This window comes from Athene noctua, chromosome 3 (assembly GCF_965140245.1).
Source record: "Athene noctua chromosome 3, bAthNoc1.hap1.1, whole genome shotgun sequence".
In the NCBI taxonomy this organism is placed as follows: Eukaryota; Metazoa; Chordata; class Aves; order Strigiformes; family Strigidae; genus Athene; species Athene noctua.
Window position 1 is genome coordinate 47,039,543 of NC_134039.1, and position 20,093 is coordinate 47,059,635.

Sequence of the window (20,093 nt, forward strand, 5' to 3'; positions counted from 1 at the left end):
ACCTTACCATATTTCAAGGAAAACTCTGACATTTATGGATGTGATAGAGTCCCCATCACTGGAGGTTTTCAAGATGCAATTGGACAGGGTGCTTGATAACCTCATCTAGGCTCCCTTTCCCACAAAAGGTTAGACCAGATGATCTGTCAACATCTCTTCCAACCTGGGCTGTTCTATGATTTAGTTAGTGGCTGTAGCAACAAGATATCAAAATTAACCCATTTTGTCCTGAGGGATGAAAGTCCAGAAAAGCTACTGAACAAATGCTTTCCTGGTAGAATTTCTTTAGACTCAAATTTTGCAGACTTAGGAATATTAAAGTACAAACTGCCATTTGCCCAGCAGCTTTATTTCCACATTTCCATATTTTATCTTTGTTTGGGACTTGCATTTTTACTGAAAGTGGCTGCAGGTTTAGGAACACTGTCTGAGTGAATTCATGTACCTGCTCCAATTTACACATTACAACAGGTCTATAATTGGGAGACCTGCACCCAGCCCTGCACCAGCAGTATTTAAATTGAAAGTTGTTATCCAGTTATGGCCATAGCCAGAAGCAGAGATTGTAATGTACCTACAAAGCTTTAAGGGAATAAACTTTGTGTAAAACAGGTTAACTCCTGCTTGAAGAAGAGTGACTTACTGCAATTTAAAATACTGGATAATGACATTTTAAAAAAGGCTGAATGGGGACCAAAGCACTGTTAGGAGAAACACGGGGGAAAAAAAAAAATCCTACTTACAAATCTAAGATGCCCAGTCCTAACAGATTTTAATACATCACTCTATTGACACATTTATCCAGTGCCCAAATCAGATTCTGTAAAATACCAGCAGTATTACAAGTGGTTTCATCCCTTATTGTCAGAAAGTCAGTCTTCTGAATATCAGCTAGTTCTTAATACCCAAAAAAACCCCCCTCCATTTTTTATACCACTTTCATTTGTTGTCCCAGGGAACTGTGGTTTACATCTGCAATGATGGACCACTCAACAGCAGCATGCACAGACCCAAGAAAATCTACAGCTCTAACAACAAAATAGAAATACAAAAAACCGCCTGAAGATTGGTGTCACTGATACCAGTATACTTCAACACTCAGGATCAAGACATCAGCAAGCAAGACCTGCCTAAAGATTTCTCATTCGCAATTATGTCATAATCCTGCTCTTATACTTCCAACACATCTAGAAATCAAGCCAAGAATGAGGAGCAATGCTTTGCTATTGTAACCTCTTCAACTAAAAAAAAAATAATTGAGTGTATCCTCCTGGTGCTGTGGAAATATTGGTGCTATTTTAATATGAAAGGAAAATCAGTGACATAGTTACCTCATACACTAATGGTACCAATGGCTCTGAAGCAAAACAAATGTTCTGACTGCTTAAAGAATGAAATTAAATTTGCTTACTGCAGTGACCTATTTTGCACCTTCAAATCTATCACTTTATTTAGTTTTCTCCTAGTTCCTCCTCTCTTCATCACTTTCCCTTTACTTCTTGCATCTTCTCCCTCTCCAAGTAGCACACAGACAGGTGGTACCCCTGTCTGCTCCTCTGAGCTCAGGAACTTCTCTTAGTGACAACATGTCAATTTTCAGGCAGCTTGTCACATTCTGTAACTTCTTCCCTGTATCCTCTACCGCCCCTGCCAAAACCAAAGTTTTACAGCTACTATATAGTTAAATGTAACAATATTTGCATACGCTACACTCCACTCAATATACTATACCCAAAGTTAACACTGTCCTTTTTAGAGTTCAAGAGTGCTCAGATCTTTCTAAATACTGAATATTTATGAGCAGGAATTTTAAGAGCAATCCAGTGTCATCACTAAGACATGACAAATAAAAAGCTCTGATTAATGGCCTTTGAATGTCCTACTTGCAGAAGTTCACTCAGATCCCATTCATTGTGATAACGGATTAAAGCATTTCATGCTGCTATGAATTTAAAATCAGATGCCTTCTCTCTATGGCAAGCTGCTTTTTAAATGAGACCTATATTAAATACTGAAAAGCTGACCATGTCCATCCACTTCAGTGTTTGAATGTATACGTTGTTTCAGGAAACAAAAGAATATAAAAATAAGGCATCTAACTGAAAGAAAAAGTGTTACAAAAATTGTCTTTCTTAATTCTAGAAATCACAGCAGTATTAATAAAAATCTTAAAAGATGACTAATCAAGTGTTTATTTAGAAGCAGTATAAATCCAAACAATGCATAAAAATCTCAAGTGTTTATTATTACAATTTAAGTGCATATATTCCTTTTATAATTTTGTGCCTTTCCACAGGAACACACATAGAGCAACTACACAGTTTGTTCTTTTCAGAAAGCTTTTACTACTTTGAAATCTCAGCTTTGTAATAGGATATACAAGGAACTAGTTCCAGTGCTAAATTCAAAAGACTAAACTTGACATGGAAGGTGTTAAAATTTTTGACTATTCCCATAGAACGTGACATAATACACAAGTCAAATGAATTAAGACAGGCAATACACACAATACGTTTGTAAAAAAAAAAAAAAAAAATCAAGTATTTAATACTTGCCAATCTCTAAAAGGAAAAAGCTTTTTCTAAGTTAACAGTATGGGCCCTACCTTCTGAATGTTGACAGTGACAGGTTATTATGAGTGTAACTCTAACTACAATCTGTGCTGGCTAAATCACTTCCACCCTTTTAAAAATTAACGATGGAAGATGGAATCAGTCACCTAATATTGGAGCCTGAGCACCAAAAGTTGAATTCCCATTTTTAAATGGTTTAGAAGTGAGACTTTCCCCACACACTATGAGGATAACCTCTGTAGTTTCTTTGGCTGAGGCCATCGTCTCTGAATAGCAACCCCAAACAAAACAGAAAATACTTCCACTGCTGAGAAAAAAACAAAGAGTATAATTTGCTAAACCTTATGGAACAATCCTGTGCTTACAGAAAAAAATGTTCTATTTCTAAAGACATGAATGCCAATTCAAAATTGTAATCTTTAATTTTAGATAATTTACTAAGTACCACAGTATTGACAATCATAAATATTATTAGTTTTGAAATTAAAGATGTCAAAAAAAACAGAGACAAATGTATTATTCTTACTGGAAAAACTAGCAACCTTTTATTTTAAATTCAGTCTTTTGCTTCAAACATTATGTACTAGAATCACTTTTACGAACCCTATTCTCAGGGAATTGCAGATAGTATCAGGATACAGAATAGGCAACAAGGCTTACTCATCTCTTCCCCCACACCCCCCAAAAAATATTTCCATAAAACCTTATGTACTGTAGATTATGGAAGACATCAGAATTCACCCATTTCACCCATGTTACCACTGCCTACATAAAGTTGCAGCGTACTTTGTCTCTGGCTTGGACAATTCTCCGTCACACTGACTGATGTAGATTGGACTTCTGTTTCCAGCTGCTTGACCTTTCAGATGCTGGGGACTGGCAAGAACACAGGACACCAACCCTTCAGCTCCATGAGGATAAATGAAGTGCTTCACCTCACTTGGCAATGATCTACATCCATTTGAAGAGCAGCAAGAGCATACTGACAAAACCCCTTCCTTGCCCTGAGAGATGCTGATTGCCATATGAAGCTTACAGCCTTACTAAGTTGAGATGAAAAGTCCTCTGGCTCTTTGAAAGTTTCAGATCCCTCTTTTCAAGAGGGTTTGAAGAGAACTCTTCAGAGTCTTTGAGTAAGACTGAACATAAATGAATCACATGCAGAAAACCTTAAACCACATCAACCCCTAGGCCAGAAAAACCATGCCACACCTGGAAGCACCAAGGCAATGATTATAGAAGAAAAAAGATTTACTGTGTTGTTGTCTAATATAGGTTTTCCAGATATGTGCTTGGAGTCTTTTGTTTGGTGGTTGACAACCATGCCAATATTCTGATCAAAACCTGGAAAAAGATAAAGACTTCATTTTAGAAAGCCAACCAAGCTGAAAAGAAACTTAGTAACCAAGTATATGCAACTTCCTAAATTTAGTTTACCATTACTGTGTTAAACCTCTGTAAGAAAAGACACCGACAAACTAAACTAAACTACAGTTAGTTTCATCTGGTAGCTTCAAAGAATGGGAATACAAATGCAGTACTTTATGTTAGAAGTTACTTCTTTTGAAAAGTTACACTTCTGTCAGGTCTAATTCTCTATGTAATTTCATAGTAAAGAAAGGAATGAAACAAACTGTATCAGGAGAGGAAAAAGCTGTTCCAAAAGCCATTCTAAAGCAAAGGATGCTGTTTTGAACAGAACAGAAACAACTGATTAGCAACATGTATTTCCTGTCAAGAAGATATATATTTTTTTCAAAGGAAAATTATGGAACTAACATTATTAGTTGATCTGACAGAAATCAAGCTCCTCACAGAGACTGAATTTATCATTTGTATTTACACAGCTGTTTTATACTATCAGCAGCTGGATTTCTTTCCTAGTACTTAAGCCATTTCCTGCTTTACCTCTGTATCAGTACTCTAGCACTGCGTTTCATTAGCTGTTACTGTACACATGTCGTTATCCCATGTTTTGTCCAGCTCCATCATTTTACATGCTGATAAAAGCATAAAATTCCAGCATGCTTGATTTTAATGCCAACTCACCGTAGTGAAGTATAACTGGGTATGTGCATATGCACACATTTAAGGTTGACAACGAAACATTCCAAATCAGTACATTTTACATTAACATTATTTTTCTCTGTAAATTTGAATATCTGCTAATACCCACAACATGGAAATTTCATTTTGAGCTAGCTCCTTCATTACAAAAAAAATTTTCAGCACCTCAGACAAAACTTAAAAAAACCCCACACGATCCTGCTTGGTGGGTATACAGCTGTTACCTTTGAATCACACATTTAAATCTAGCTTTGAGTAATGCAAAAGAACTACAGAAAAATCAAACTTGAAACTTGATAGTTTAACTCTCAACACTTGCTATGTTTCAGAAAGTTCTAAATTTTCTTGAGAGAAAAACTGGGAATACATTTTTGTGACTAAATATGCATATGTACACAAATCAGACAAAGTTTTACTTAATAAATGTGTGGGCAGGAAGGACTTCCTCATAGTAACAGTGGGTATCACAGACTATTACATAAACCAAATCTAGGAAGATTACCAACAGGAAAAACACTGACAGAAGGGATTAGCAGTGGTAGCATAATGTTTGCAAAAAGAGACACAGTTTTTTATTATCACCGCCATATTTATTTATTGTTTTTCAAGATGCTGCAGAGAGTTTGGAGTATTTCTTATGAGACCATATTGAATAGGGATTGGAAAAGTGGGTTCAACTAAGGAGGGATACAAACCCCAACAGTGTGCACCACATGAGCAGTACTATTTCATCTATATCACAACATATATATAAATATATATATACACACACACACAGGTCCTAGCACATATGTATATATAGTATACAAACTTCAGAAGGGCTTATGAATTTATAAAAGTAATTTGTGGAACTTGCATACTGTCCCTGATGCAGCTAGCAAAGTAAGTTGCTGAGCATGGAAGAACATCTGAAGTAAAAAAGAAATAGATGCTGTTAAATGTAGGCGTGCATTAGCTTGGTTTACCATGTTCTCTTAATGAATCTGCCTCATTAGGAGCATGAAACATTGTCTGAGTGCTTAAGTGTTTCCTCTTCAGTATAGAAATATTTAAAAATTCCTTAAATGGTTAAAACACTCTATTATATTTTTGACTTTCCCGGAACTACAAGGAGCATAAAAACTGCTGGAAAGCCAAATCCACAGCATCAACAACAGTTTGCAGCTCTCACTGTGATGGTAGATTTAAAGGACTTTTATCTCTCAGGGAGTTCATCTGCACATTCAAACCTTGACTTCTAGCAAATAAATATCCTGACAACAAAATCTGAAAACTTAAGTTCTCTCTGTAAATCAGCTGTTAAACACAGTAATACCAGATAAGGTTTTTAAACAATTTTTAAACACAGGCTAAATTTACAGTTTAGCCTAAAGGTTGTCTGTAGTGTTTATTCAGACAATGATCCTTAAGAGCAATGAGCAAATAAATACTGAAATCACTCAGAATCAGCCAGCCAACCATTTTTTTTTAAAAACAGACTTTTTTTTTTTAAGTCACAGCTAGTCTGTGATAAACTTAACTTACAGAAAACAGTACTCTATTAAGCAGTGAAAAAACCCCAGAACATAAACCACTGTGCACATTTTACTGGAGTTTTTCTTATTTAATTCTTAAAGCTGAGACTTGCTAAGTCTTCAGAGTTAGAAATGAAGCTTCTGCAGTGACAACTTAATCTGAATGAATGGATAAAAATTCAACTGACATTTTCTCTTATAAAATGTTACCATAATTAGATATATAGAAAAGGAGAGGGCAGCAATTGCTTTTTCCAAGGTAATCATGTTGGAGACCTCTGGTCTTGTTCAGCCATCAACAAGACAGTAACAAGATAAACAAATCAAAAAGTGAAAAAGGGCCAACTGCCCTTACTCTTGCTTTCATTATCAAGTCCATCACTTCGGTTCCCTTTGTCCTTAGCATTGCTACTTCTGTATTTTTTCCACTTAAAAATCACGTCCTCAGCCCTTCTAGAAATTCAAGTCCATTTTTAGACTACATTAGGAGAGGGTAAGGAGAAAAAAAAAAAGAAAAAAAGAAGAATCTTACCACTGTATTGCATAGTAGCTCCCAAATATGAATCAACAATTGATCCCAGTAAGCCAGATGCTGCACCAAACACAATAATGGGCCATTGCGGAGCAGATATTTCCAGATCAGTCACGAAAATGAGTTGTGTTATAAAGTAGGCTATACCTACTGCCATGCCCCCAAGCAAACTTGAGAGCAGGCCCACTAAAGTAACTGCACCATTGGTACCTAAATCAAACAAAACCAAGCTGATTTACAAACTTTTTCTTAAAGACTTGTATTTGTTCACATGTTTTAAATGAAATCAAAACTATGTTCATAGTGATCTTTCCCCCTTATATCCACAAGGCTTCACTACCAGAGCTTTTATTTAAATTCCCATTATGCTGTTGAGCAGCTTAACCTGTACTGTTACAGCCTATTACTTTTCCTGTCTCTAAGGCTAGCTATTAGAAATATTCAGTAGCATAAAATCAAATAAAAACAGATAGCACACCTCTCAGTATCACCTGGTATTTGTCTGCTGTAAGATGTGGGAGGCAGGATAAGAAAAAGAGATTCTCCCCGCCTCCCCCCCCCCCGCCCCCAAAAAACCACAAAAACCCCAGCTTGAGATATGCATGTTATTAAAGCTGTGACTTTCAAAAGTATACCAAGACATATTTCACCAGCACATTTAAAAGAAAGAACAAAACCCATAGAAAGGAAGATGTTTAACAGTTCATTGAATAAAAATCTAAAGAATGCTTATAAAGAGAAAAAAAAAAAATGCCTGCATTTAAATCCTATCCCACAAGATCTAAATTCAGATCAACATGCCAGTAAGACTCAAAAAAGACACACTGCTTTAATGCCATCCACTGTTTAGACAAGGTTTAACAGACAGAAGTTTTGGTTTACCCACCCTTGGTAAGATATTAAAGGAAATGAGCATTTTGTTTAAGAATGAATTTTTTATAGCATTTGTATTGAATATATATATTCTTCTACTGATTAAAATTTTAATGTCTGAAGAAATCAGCTGATAACTTGTACTCTTTATATTATTGGCAATATAAACATTTTTAGTAGTGCCAGAGATGAGAAGTGACAGCATTCACTAAGAATGATTTTAGCTCCCTGGATGCTATAATGGTGTAGCTCAACAACGAGATACAGCAGAAACACAACTGAGTATATATTACATTTCAGAGAATGGATTGTTACTAACATTTTTTAATCAGAGATTTCTGATGTTTGTTTTACTGGGGATTTTTTGGAACTTTTCAAGTTGGATGCATAATTCAAGACAGATTAGCAAAATATTAAGAACATGTGGTACAGGTAACACCTTACCTACTGGAACCTTCTCCCAGGTTGTTATCAACCTTGGCTTGCTTTTACTCATAACAGTACCAATCTCCGAAGCCCATGTATCACCAGCAGAGCATGCCAAAGCTCCCAAAAGGGATAAGCACATCCATGATGCTGTGTATTGCTTTGAGAAGTCGATAGGAATTTCACCCGGTCCATTTTCTATCATGTATAAGACAGCCAGCTCAGTAGGAACACCACCGTTACAGAATACTTGTACCCAATTCCTCTGTCCACCTGAAGTGACAAAAACTAAATTATAGTATTTTCAGGCAAAATACCTTGACAGGCAACAGCATGAGACAAAAGCAAAATACATATATATAAAGTCAAATTTAAAAAGACACACTTTCAAAACAGAAACTAAATAGAAATTTATTAAGTAGAACAGAAGCAAAAGGCAAGTCCCTTGCTTAAGTTCACAGGGATGGGAATGAAGGGGAGGAATGGCAGCAGTGTTCCCTACTCTGGATATTACATCTCATCTGACCCTTTGAACGGAAGGGGAATATACTGTATTTATTCTCCACAAAGGATCTGAAAGAAAAATAATGTTATGGCTTACCTTCTTTGTATTCTGAATCTATTTGCTTCTTTGTATCTTTTTTCCATTTAGTAAGTTTTGAAGAAGTAACAAAAAATACAAACAAAGAGGTGAAGAAACTGTAATTTGCAACTGTGAGGATAAATCCAACCACCAATCCTACAAAGCAAAAAAAGTATATGAAGTTCCTTCATGTAACAATGACTGCTTTGCAAAGCAAAGTATTTTGAATCTCTTGAATATGAAGACTATCTTCATGACAAAACTAACAAAATCATGCAGTAAAAGAATTACTGAAGTGCCCAATGCCTGTATGAGAATTTCAGACACCTTGACCGAAAAAAAAAAAAATCAGTTACCTTTATAATTTTCTCTTAAATTGTATTGCTAAATAGCTAATTTTATTGTTACTGCTAAGGCATGTGATTTTTAAGACCACCTCTTGCCACAAATCAGTAATACTGTCCCAAAATAAAAGACAGAACAATAAAAAGAAGAAAAAAAGCCAAAGAATATATAATAGAAATTTAAGTACTTTGCCTGAAGAATGTGTTTATTTGTATAAGCAGCATATATACAGCTATGGCTGTATCAGCAAGTTTATCTTCAGTTTAGGCATCAAATTCCTCCCCCAAGGTCTCTAATGTGGGAGACATCGGCCTGTCAGCCCTGCACAGCCTCTGAGAAGCAGCTAGATTTTGATGAGAAACAGGCCTTGGGAAAAAGATAAGAAACTACTGAGTTGTTCCAAGGTGGCAGGGAAGAACAACTGACAGCTGCAACACTGAACTGTGAGAAGTTACCGCCGTGTGAACAAGAAGGTGATTGGTCTGCACAGAGCGTGTTAGAGTGGTCTTAAGCTGATAGGAGAAAAGGCTGATAGCTGTCTAATTGCTGATTTGCTAATTAAGAGCTTTGGCGAGAGCATAAGTATGTACTATTAGAAAAATAAATTACTTTACAGGATATAACTCTCAGAGTTGTGCAAGTCTGATATCCTCCTGCAACATCTAAGATAACCTAGATAACCCTCCTCTGTATCTTAACAGATGCTGCTACTCCCTCCTGTTATTAATTTTCTTTTTCCATCACTGATTTTTATGCCATCTTTGTCTTTCTGTAGTTTTCTTAAGTATTTGAGCTCCCAGATGTGCTCCTTTTTTCTCTTCTTTCACAGGGAAGGTCTAATTCTCACTGCCCCCCATAAAATTACAATTCTTCACAACTGAAGAAAATTGGCTGCAGTTCAAGCAAACGACAATATAAACTGGCTAGCAGAGCTGTTATGTTAAGAGGCAAAAAGACAGCAGCAAAGATATTTTTTTTTAAATTTAGGAAATACTTCCCTTAGCTCACAGACAGAACAAGGTTTCCAGAACAGGTGACACGGGAGGAAGGGATTTGAGGTCCTGTTTCTTTCCATCAACTGTCAATTCAGACAGTGTCACAAGACAAGGGTGAATCACCTCACATGCAAATCTTGCATCAGATTCCAAGGAATGCTATTGTACACTACTTTGGGCTTTTTCTCACATGGTCAAGAAAAACTCTGTTGAAACAGTCATTTTCTTGCAGTGAAGCACAGATTTAATTTTCTTCTTGGTTTTGGGAGGCAAAAAAATGCCAGGAACTGCTCATATTACAGAAAGGAGAACTATATTACCTTTCCTGGTTTCCTATCAGGAAGGTAAGCTGCTGACATAGCTCAGTTTTATGGTATTTCTTTATAACTGTCTCCGTCATTTCATTATCTCTATGTGAATTAATCTATATGTTAAACAGAAACGTGATTTAACTGCATGCTGTACTGAAGTTTAAAACAATCTTACAGGATTATATAAATCCAATGACAATATTAATTAAATAGTCTGTAATTAATTTGAACAGGTGTGAGAAAAAAAATCAGTATGAATTCTGGGTATACATGCTTACATTTATATTTTTATTATAATAGAACTAGGTAGGAAAGTCTTAAAAGAATATTATGTACAATAAAAAGGACCTTAATTTAGTCTATTAAATGTTTTGCTGAAGAGTCTCAGAAAAAACATACCTCCCAATGCACCACTGTGATCAAGACTCTTCTTCTTAAAACCCTGTGTAGCAATCATTAGAGGAACCAAGACTGAAAAAAGCCAGCGCCATGGAGAAATGGGTCGCAAAGTACCTGATAAATCAAATAAAATGGTTACAGATGATCCTTATAAGCCTTTTTAATGCCTTTATATCTTAAAGGTAATTATCTTCTAGAATATGTTAAAAATCTCATTTTAATAGAGATTAAACTTTTTACTCTTTATAAAAAATAAATTATTATAAAAGGAATACTAAAATATTTGCAATTATCTACTCAATTTTTCTATTAAGCATCCACAGGAAAAAAAGAAAATACAGTGAATTAACTAAAATGAATTACAAAGAAACAGCAAATGTGTCAAGAAATAAACATGGTGATATTTTCCATTCTAAAAGGGATTTATAAACTTCAAAAATTAACAATCAAAATGTCAAGACCGGCTGAAACCTGATTTGACTCGAACAAATAATTTCAGGTTTTAGAAAAAACAAACTCATACATCCACAGTAAGTTACATAGACTTCAGTTTCAAATGAGTAAGATTCAAACTAACCAGTTGACAACAATGTAAAGAGACTGCAAAGCAACTTGAACTAAATAAATCAGTGCAAGAGCTTCCCTCATAGATTATGCCATGACTGATTCTCTGGTAGCTACAACAATAAATCTTAATTTTTTATTATGATTCTTCTTTGATGAAGTTTCAGAAAATATGGCAGCAATAAAAGGAATGAACAACACTGTCTTTGGTCACTAATGCTTTTTAGCATTGTAATGGAAGGAAAATTAGAACAATGTATTGGAAGCCTTACCTTATTTTTCAAGCCATCCCAAATACCAGTTTTTAGGACAAGTAATTTTTGTTTATCAAAAGCTTTAGCTTTGTAGCTTTTGGCTATGAAAAGCAGGCAACTTTCTTAATCATCTGTGTATTCTGAATTATTCCTTGGATGTACCTAATGTTGTGACTTGTTGTCTACACCATCAATTAGAATTTTACACTTTGTTAATAGAACTGCTGCTACTAGGCTGACAGAAGACTTCAAGAAGTAGTAGTATCATGTCTATGCGGAGAGAGGATGTCAGCAGGCATATAAGCTAGCTAATGACTGTGTTTCTACATATTCTGTGTTTCTACCATATCCTTTTTATTCTAGTTTGGAAAACTTACATATTCTGTAATATATTTAAGTGCTTAGCCGAGCTACAGTGATATTTGATGTTACCTAATAAAACTAGTACGAAGTCCTACAGTTCATATATATATTTATTTTGTACACTGACTCTGTCCTTCTGCTGGTCTGTGAACAAATTATCAGTTTAATCACAGCATCACTGATAATTTACACTGATGTGAGAAAGGAAGTTTAGATGCTTGGCCTTCTTTCACAGTTTTAGCAAAGAAACACTTGTCTTGTTGGTATCCAAAACTTCCTGATTGTTTCCACACTATACTTGGTTGAAAATATGATGCCTTCCAAACTGCATCAAGTCAAACATCTGTTTGACTCAGAATCCCATCTGGCAGTGGTGAGCTGCACACGTGCAAGAAAAGGAGTGTAAAGAACAGATACAGACTGATCTTCCCTGTTCTAGTGGGAACTTTTGTGTTGGCATTTCTAAAATCCCCCATATATCTGTCCAATCCATTTTTAAAAATGGTCATCATTTTCATCTCCACAGCCACCCACAGAACTGAATTCTGGTTATAAATGCACTGAAAAAGGCCTTTCAAAAAGTCAAACAAGAAAGATTCTGCTGCCTCAAGTTTCACCAGACGTGCTAAATTTTATCACCAACTGAATAATGATTTCCTACTCACGTTCTTCCTGCCATTCATGACCTATATAGATGTCCCCTTTCTATGCTGAAATACCTTTACCTATATATGTCCTTTTCAGATGGATGCTGTTACCTGCTCTGATCATCCCTGCTGCCTTCCCTGTCCCTAATTCTACTATGGGCATTTTGAAATGGGGTGACTGCAAGTGCATGCAGTACTCATAGCAGAGAGACACTAGGATTTTACTACTGCCAACAATCTATTGATTTTTTTGGCTGACTGAAGGGTGTTTCATTTCCAAAAAAGGAGGAGAGTATATTAAGTAACCTGGATGGTGTAATTCACCTTCCCCAATAGCCTGCTTGTATTGAACCAGGCTACTGACCTCTTCAGTCATGCAATGTATCAATTGCAGACAGCTGTGGTGTAAAACACATATTTGCCCCACTGCCCCCTGCCCTCCTCATCATCTTTTCTTGCATTACTATCTGATCGCCTTTATCCATGGTAACCAAGCTCTTGGGTCCCTTTCTCCACCATGTCTCAGTGAGAATTTACATCCTTCAGGACCTGAGAACACATCCATTATCTTTACAGTGGATGTTCTCATGACTTTATTAACCCTAAATTTTTCACCAAAAGGCTGGTCCTAGAAACGTGCAAAGGTAACTGGGAACACTTAAAAAACTGAAATTTCAGCAAGCCACTGGGTTCCCCAAATCATTAAAGAAAGAACAACATACACTATAAATTTTGCATTTAAGGAAAGCCATGTGACATATAAGTCAGGTGTTATATAGTCGGGTTTGCACCTATTTATCCTCAAATGAACCTAAGTAATATAGTACAGTTCTCTTTATCCTGTCTGTTTCTCTAATCTACAGAAAATTTGGTTTATCTGAGAATCACAGGTGATTTAATCTCCTTATTCTTCGCTTTGCATAGTCCCTTTCCACTGCACATGGTTGCACACACAGTCTCCTCCCAACCTAGCAGCAGTATAGACAACTACCTGCACAATTTGATCTGGAGCATTGCAGAGACTTGCTGAAAAGCATCCAACAATTTCATGTCTTGCAATACGTATTTACTCAAAAATGTTTTCTTCTCTGAGGATTCTCTAGACTAATCCTTTTCCCTTTGTGCATTCTGCTGTCCTCCCTGTTATTTTTTTCTCAATTTTATCTAGAACAGTGCAACCAACCACAATGAGTGACAAGATTTTCTTTTCACTTGCATGTTTGCATGAGAAGTTATTGTCTTCATAGCATGGTATATTTGCCATAGACTGAAACAAAATATTTAATCTAGAACATACCTTTCTCTTTCTGGAAGATAACATGTCCCACATAGTGGGGGAATCCTTTCCACTGATTTTTGTTCTGTGGCAGCAGCTGCAGTAGAATTGCCATATTACTCAAGTCTTGCCTTGCGATTTAACATGAGTATGGATTTTTAGGTTCACCTATTTGCTAAGTAAACAGCACAGAATTTACGGGTGGCAAAATTAATAAGACAGCTCCGAGCTTCCTCTTTATTGGTCAACATAATTTAATCAAACTGAGCTTCCTGTGTTACAGCTATTCAAATATTTGTATGTAGCTTACTGGTTTTCTCACACAGCTAACAATTGCAATATATTGCATGGTTTTAATCTATTGATTCCTTGCTTTCATATGAAAGCAATTCTATATACTCAAAGCTTCTGTATTTGGAAAGTATACTGCTTTTTGGGAACTGAAGATAAATGATTTCAGGTCTAGTATTAACATCTCTGCAAAAATGGCTCAACTGTTATCCTCCTTGTTACTCACAAAATAAACCCAACTTAGAATGTTTTGAAATATTTAACTGGAAATTAGTCAAACCCAGAACTTACTACAAGAAAGGATGGCTTTTAATGATATTCTTCACTGACAATTATTAAATTCAAACTGCCAAGACAGACCACTTGAATAACTTGCAAACAAAAAAATGCTGGTTGTCAAAACTATAAATGGCTTACTTTTAGAAACAAAATACAAAAAAATTAAGCTATTCTCTCACCAAAATATCTACAGAATCTTCTAAAAGTCTTTTTCTTGAGTTTCCAGTTTGTTACCCTTAGTCATTCAAGTCACTATGATACGAATTTAAACAAGCTTGCAGAACAAGAAAACAATAACCCACCCAGCTGTCATAATTCCACACCATCCCATAAAGCACTAGTATCCATAGCAACTTATCTTCTAAGGATACAATTTATGAATGTCCTGAGCATATTTGCTTCCCTCTAAAATTTCAGAGCACTTATTAAAAAAAAAAAAGCAGTTAAAGTTAATAAAGGAGTCATTATTGTCTAGTTAAAAGCTGTATTATTTTAATCATAAAACTGACTCAACAAATTACTGCCTTAGCAGTATGATTCTTACAACTTTTATATTCTATCACTTTATTTTGACTTTAAATTGGACGACACAAATTTAATTGTCAAAGACACCAGAAGTACATCTTCTATAATACTGAAAACTAGAAGTCTGAGAATAAATTCTTCCTTAATGCTATAGTTTAAAAGTCTTCCATTTTTGTAGTCAGAGAAACAAGAAAGCTACTGATTATATCCTGAACTACACTATTTACTCTGACAGAATTTCATTACCAGAAAAATGACAAGAAAGACAGTCTATTAGGTGAAAGTGGTGTGATTGCTTTCTAAAACATCAATTCTTTTGAACTTAATGTAAGGCTCTCAAAAATATAAGTTGATGACTATCTCAGCAAGATTTTAAGTGACATTTTTTGTTTAAAAACCCCACAAACTTTTAAAAAGTAAAGCCAATAGTTAATGTAGGTTTTGAGCTAAAACATACAAAATCATGAGAAGTTATTTATCATATCTGCTATACAAATATAAGACATCACAAGTCTAGCATTAATTAGGTCTCAATCCCATAGAAGAAAGATTTCACACAGGCACAGCAGCTTGTCTTGCTGGAAAACTAAACCTGATGGCTTTCAACAAGAACTTTTGTGTCAGCAGTACCTGGAGCTTTGCAGATATACCGGTTCCTCAGTGCACAGTAGGACAAACACATTTCACAATAAAACACTTGTCATTGCAAGCACAAAAATTCACAAGACTAAAATCTCTCTTCCATGTTCTTCTCATGGTTTAACCCCAACTGGCACCTAAGCACCACACAGCCACTTGCTCACTCACCCGCACCCCATCCCGCCACCGGTGAGATGGGGGGAAGAATTGAAAAACAAAAAAAAGTAAAACTCATGGGTTGAGATAAGAACAGTTTAAAAATCGAAATAATATAAGATATAGTAATAATTGTAATGAAAAGGAAAATAACAAGAAGATAAATAAACCCCAAGAAAGACAAGTTATGCACAGTGCAACTGCTCACCACCTACTGACAGATGCCCAGACAGTCCCTGAGCAGCGATTGGCAGCACCCCCCAGCCAACTACCCCCCGTTTATACACCGAGCATGACACCCTGTGGTATGGAATATCCCTTTGGCCAGTTCGGGTCAGCTGTCCTGGGCATGCTCCCTCAGCTGCTTGTGCACCTGCTTGCAGAGAGCATGGGAAACTGAAATATCCTTGACTTAGGATAAGTACTACTCAGCAACAACTAAAACATTAGGGTGTTATCAACATTATTCTCATACTAAATCCAAAATACAACACTGTACGAGCTACTAGGAAGAAAATGAACTCTGTCCCATCTGAAAGCAGAACAGTACTAAAAAGCTGCCATGCTGTAGGAGGTGTGCAAGGGAGTCCTGCAGCCAAGGGTTGACTCAAAACTCAAAAGAAAAGCAGCACTAGCTACGTATGAAGAAATCTCCAGTGCTGCAGTCCAGTATTGCTTACCACAAACCAAGAAGGTTCCTAGTATTAACTTGAGTGTGAGCAGTACCAGAACACAAAGGGGGTCTTTTTGGTTGGTTAACAGAATTTTCACCTTTTTAAGGCCATTTTTAAACTGACCTCTTTGTATTTCCTTGGGGAAAAAAAGTATTAGTACTACATTACTACTAGATGTAAGCAGTTGAGACTAAGATCGAACACATTTATTGATTTATTACAGGTTCTTTAACACTTCCATTTTATGAACGTTTTCATCACTGGTGCCCACGCTTTACTATGAACTATAAACTGTAAATTAATAAACGCACATTTGTACTATTTTTATATTTATGGTTAAGGACTAAATTTAATCACTTTCATGGGCTGAACTTATTTGCCTCCCACTATACACTTCTTTCACCTCCTCAAATCAAGGTCTTTCCATAGCCTCAGGCAAACAGACAACCGAAGTCCTATGTCCTTCTTGTTCCATCATAAATCTCTACAAAAAGGAGGATTTGTCTGCAGTCTCTTCCTTTGTATCAGTCCCTATCCTGATTTACTTCATATCAGGCCTCTCCACTCTACATAGTCAATTCTTAACAGGTTAGATACCAAGGACTGGAATATCTTAACTAGCAGAAAAACCCAGAGAGCTGTACCTAGAGAGATCAGACACGCACAAAGTTGTGTGTTTAACTTGCCTAGATCTAAATGACACAAACAGAACCGGGTTGTAAAGCCTGCTTCTGCATACCTTCCATTGTGTCTGGCATCTCTCTACAAGCTGAAGTAGCAGTGTCCAGACAACACAGATTTAATGCTGTACCAGAACTAATGTCCCATCCTAGTACCCAAAGCACTAAAAAACACTGAGCAGAAACATCCAGCTGCCACTGCAAAAGTCAGTTTATACTGGTGGGATATTTATTCTAGCTTCTCCTGGATCCAGGGTGATGCTAGGCAGTTGAGGGTGTTCATAGTGCATCCCTAGGCACTCTGAGCAACACTGCAATGACACAGAAGGAGCTCTTCTTCCTGCAAGAATCTGGCTGAGGCCTTAAGGATAGGCCTTACCTGTCCTGGAAGAGCAATTAAACTCTTCTAGGCTTGAACTGATGCTGAAGGCAGTACTGCTGCTTTTGCACACTGCTGCAAAGATGGTCCTAGAACTGAAATTACAGACCACAAAAAGTACTACTTGTCCCTACAACTACACACATTTAAGTCACAGCCTGCCCGAGCTGCCCGAACAGAACACAGAGCTGACTGTATACACTTAATGACAGAGAATCCCTCTCTTCTTGTACCATTTCCCCTGTTTCTCTGTTCCTTGACCAAGAAATTCTTGTTGCAGTCGTCTTCAAACACTGCATGTGCATTCCTAAAACTGTTTTGAAAGCTGGCGCGCTCCTCCCGTGCTGTCACTACTTGCCCTCATAAAGACCTCCAGCAGCTCCCTCTTTCTTTCACTCTCCTTTTCCGGGAGACAAATCACAAAGGATACCATTATTTCAAGTTCAACGGGATCCCTGGGCAGAGCTGCAAAGATGGGTACAGTGGCTGTTAACACCTTTACACCATTATCAGCTACTGCTGAGGTTTTCAGCTCTACTGATGCCGGAAGGGGCTGTGCACACCCCTCTTCCCATCCTCTACCTCCAGCCTGCAGGGGCGGGAGGGGAGGGCAGGGGGCTCAGTGCGCCCCTCCCCATGCCGCGCCGGCCTCGCCCCCGGCCTCTGGACTCACCGTAGTACGTACTTGCAGTCATGGACACGATCCAGAACACCAGAGAAATACAGATGAGCAAGTTCAGGACGATAATATTCGCCATCATCTTGAGGTACTCTTTGAAGAAATCCTCCTGGTAATAGGACATGGGAAGCCAGAGGGAGAACACCTGGCGAGGAAGCACGAGGCGCAGCGCATCAGAGACACCGCTAGCGCTGCTGCTGCTGCTGCTGCCGCTGCCTCTGCCTCTTTCTCCTCCTTCTCCTCCTCCTCCTCCTCCTCCTCCCACCCGGCGCGGCGCGGCCCGGCCCGCACCGCCGCCGCCACGTCTCGCCCCCGGCACCGCGGGGCGCTGCTAGGAGGCACCGAGGCGTTCATGGGGCGGCGGCTGCGGTCACCCCCCGCCCACTGCGGGCTGGGCGGCGCGGCGCTCGGTGGCCGAAGGCCCCGCTTCGCCTTCCCCCCTCGCCCGGCTCCGCCACCGACCTGCTCCCCCGGCCCGCCGGAGTCGCCACCATCCCGCCCCCACGCCGCTCCGCGCATGCTCTGCCGGCCTCTGCGGGGAGGGAGGAGACGCTCTTCGCTCCGGCACGGCGCAGCCGGGCCCTGATTGCGCTGCGGCCGTACCCCAGCTGTGCCCGCCCTGCCCGGGCTGTTTTCCCCTCAGGGGAGACTTTCTGGCCTCTCTGGTCCGGGGATGGGGCCGTGTCCCTCCGACAGGCGCTGCCGTCTCCCCGCAGCAGCCCGTTCGCACAACCCGGCCCCTGTCCCGCGGCAAGGAGAGGCGGCTGCCATGGTGCGGAGACCGCCCGCCCGCCCCCCCGCGGCTGGCCGGGCCGGGCCCTCCGACCGGGCCGCAGGCCGCCCGCCGCACCGCCAGGCTGGGGCTCGGCCCTGCGCGCTATCGCCATTTATCGGTAATTAAGACTAGAAACACCCACGTTTTCTCTGAGCTAGAGAGCCCCCAGACAGCAGGACTGTGTTTGGTATATATGATCTTCCTTCTTACCTCCCAAATTTGTATTAAATCTACATGTGAGATCTGGATTTGAAATGTAAAAATCAGGGGTTCAGTAGCTGGGCTGCTGCGTAAGAACAGCACACGCCTTATGAAGGATAACACCAATGCGACATTGCTTAGACACTCCCACCAGAATCTAAGTAACCGAATTTTTTAACCAGTACAAGATCAACTCTACTGAACAAGTAGCTGCTTGTTCATGTGTAACCAACTCCCATATATTGATTCATTCAAACACACCCTCAACTGCAATAAATTGCTTTATTTAATGTATTTATTTTTGTTTATAAACTGTAATTTTTGTTTTCTGTACTGTAACAGACTGATAGTTGAATTTCTGGTGGAGAGGCAGGAATCATACAGCCCTGGCTGTTATCTGTGGGACTCTACAACTCTGGCACCATGATTAATGGTAACACGCAAGCTGGTGTGAAGAGGGGGCAGGTCTGCAGAACTTTAAAGGACCCTTCAGCTTCCTTCATAGATCCCATACCTGTGTTATGTAGCACTTCTGCTGATTTAGAGACACATGCCAGGCCATTGCACTGACTAATCCACAGACCCTGCATCTTGGCTTAAAGCCACAGATGCTGCTGCTGCTGGAGATCATGGAAACAAGAAAAGCAAATGAGTACTGCTCTCAATGCCTGTCATGAGAAGAGTGGTTCTAGTCATGAAATCTGTAACACCCATTGCATGAGTAATATTGCCCTTTGATTCCTCTTTCAGCTCCGAATCTTCTCTTAAATGTGTCTTCATACATCCCTCTTCCAGTATTTTTTGAGTATATGAAACCAACAAATTTTCCTGCAGTTGCTTGGTAATACATTAAAAGTTACAAGTAGATTATAAAAATGAAAAAGAAAGGAACCGAAAGTTAGACTTCTTTCTACATTTAGAAACTGAAAAAAGTAGCCACATTTTTTTAAAGTATTGTCTACATCAGTTACTGTCGTTGGCCCAAATAATATGTTAACAGTCCTCTTTTCTAGATGTTGCCCTTTGTTTTCACTAGGTCCTGCAGTAATTAAAAAAAAAATCACAACACTTCATGAGCAAAAGTTTGGGGTTT

At 38.5% G+C, this 20,093-nt stretch overlaps 1 protein-coding gene across 2 annotated transcripts; it reads right to left on the bottom strand.

Annotated features, from left to right (window-relative positions):
* Positions 1 to 2,224: 2,224 nt before the first annotated feature.
* Positions 2,225 to 18,541, bottom strand: TMEM19 (transmembrane protein 19). Of its 2 annotated transcripts, XM_074902860.1 has the most exons (7): positions 18,487 to 18,541; positions 18,019 to 18,169; positions 10,619 to 10,732; positions 8,587 to 8,724; positions 8,004 to 8,258; positions 6,687 to 6,896; positions 2,225 to 3,917 (listed from the first exon to the last, which is right to left on the bottom strand). In XM_074902860.1, exons 2-7 carry the CDS (start codon positions 18,146 to 18,148, stop codon positions 3,754 to 3,756), a joined length of 1,011 nt encoding a protein of 336 aa, XP_074758961.1. In that variant the 5' UTR covers positions 18,149 to 18,169; positions 18,487 to 18,541; the 3' UTR covers positions 2,225 to 3,753. The 2 variants fall into 2 exon arrangements, with proteins under 2 accessions (XP_074758961.1, XP_074758959.1); XM_074902858.1 differs by lacking the exon at positions 18,487 to 18,541 and having other exon boundaries at positions 18,019 to 18,219.
* Between the last annotated feature and the right edge of the window lie 1,552 nt (positions 18,542 to 20,093).

Coding starts and splice junctions, on each gene's coding strand:
- TMEM19 (XM_074902860.1), bottom strand. CDS start 18,148: ATGTCCTATTACCAGGAGGATTTCTTCAAAGAGTACCTCAAGATGATG. Junction 10,733..18,018: donor GACTGCAAGTACGTACTACG/GTGAGTCCAGAG, acceptor TTGATTTATCAG/GTACTTTGCGACCCATTTCT. Junction 6,897..8,003: donor CTGGGAGAAGGTTCCAGTAG/GTAAGGTGTTAC, acceptor TGTTTGATTTAG/GTACCAATGGTGCAGTTACT.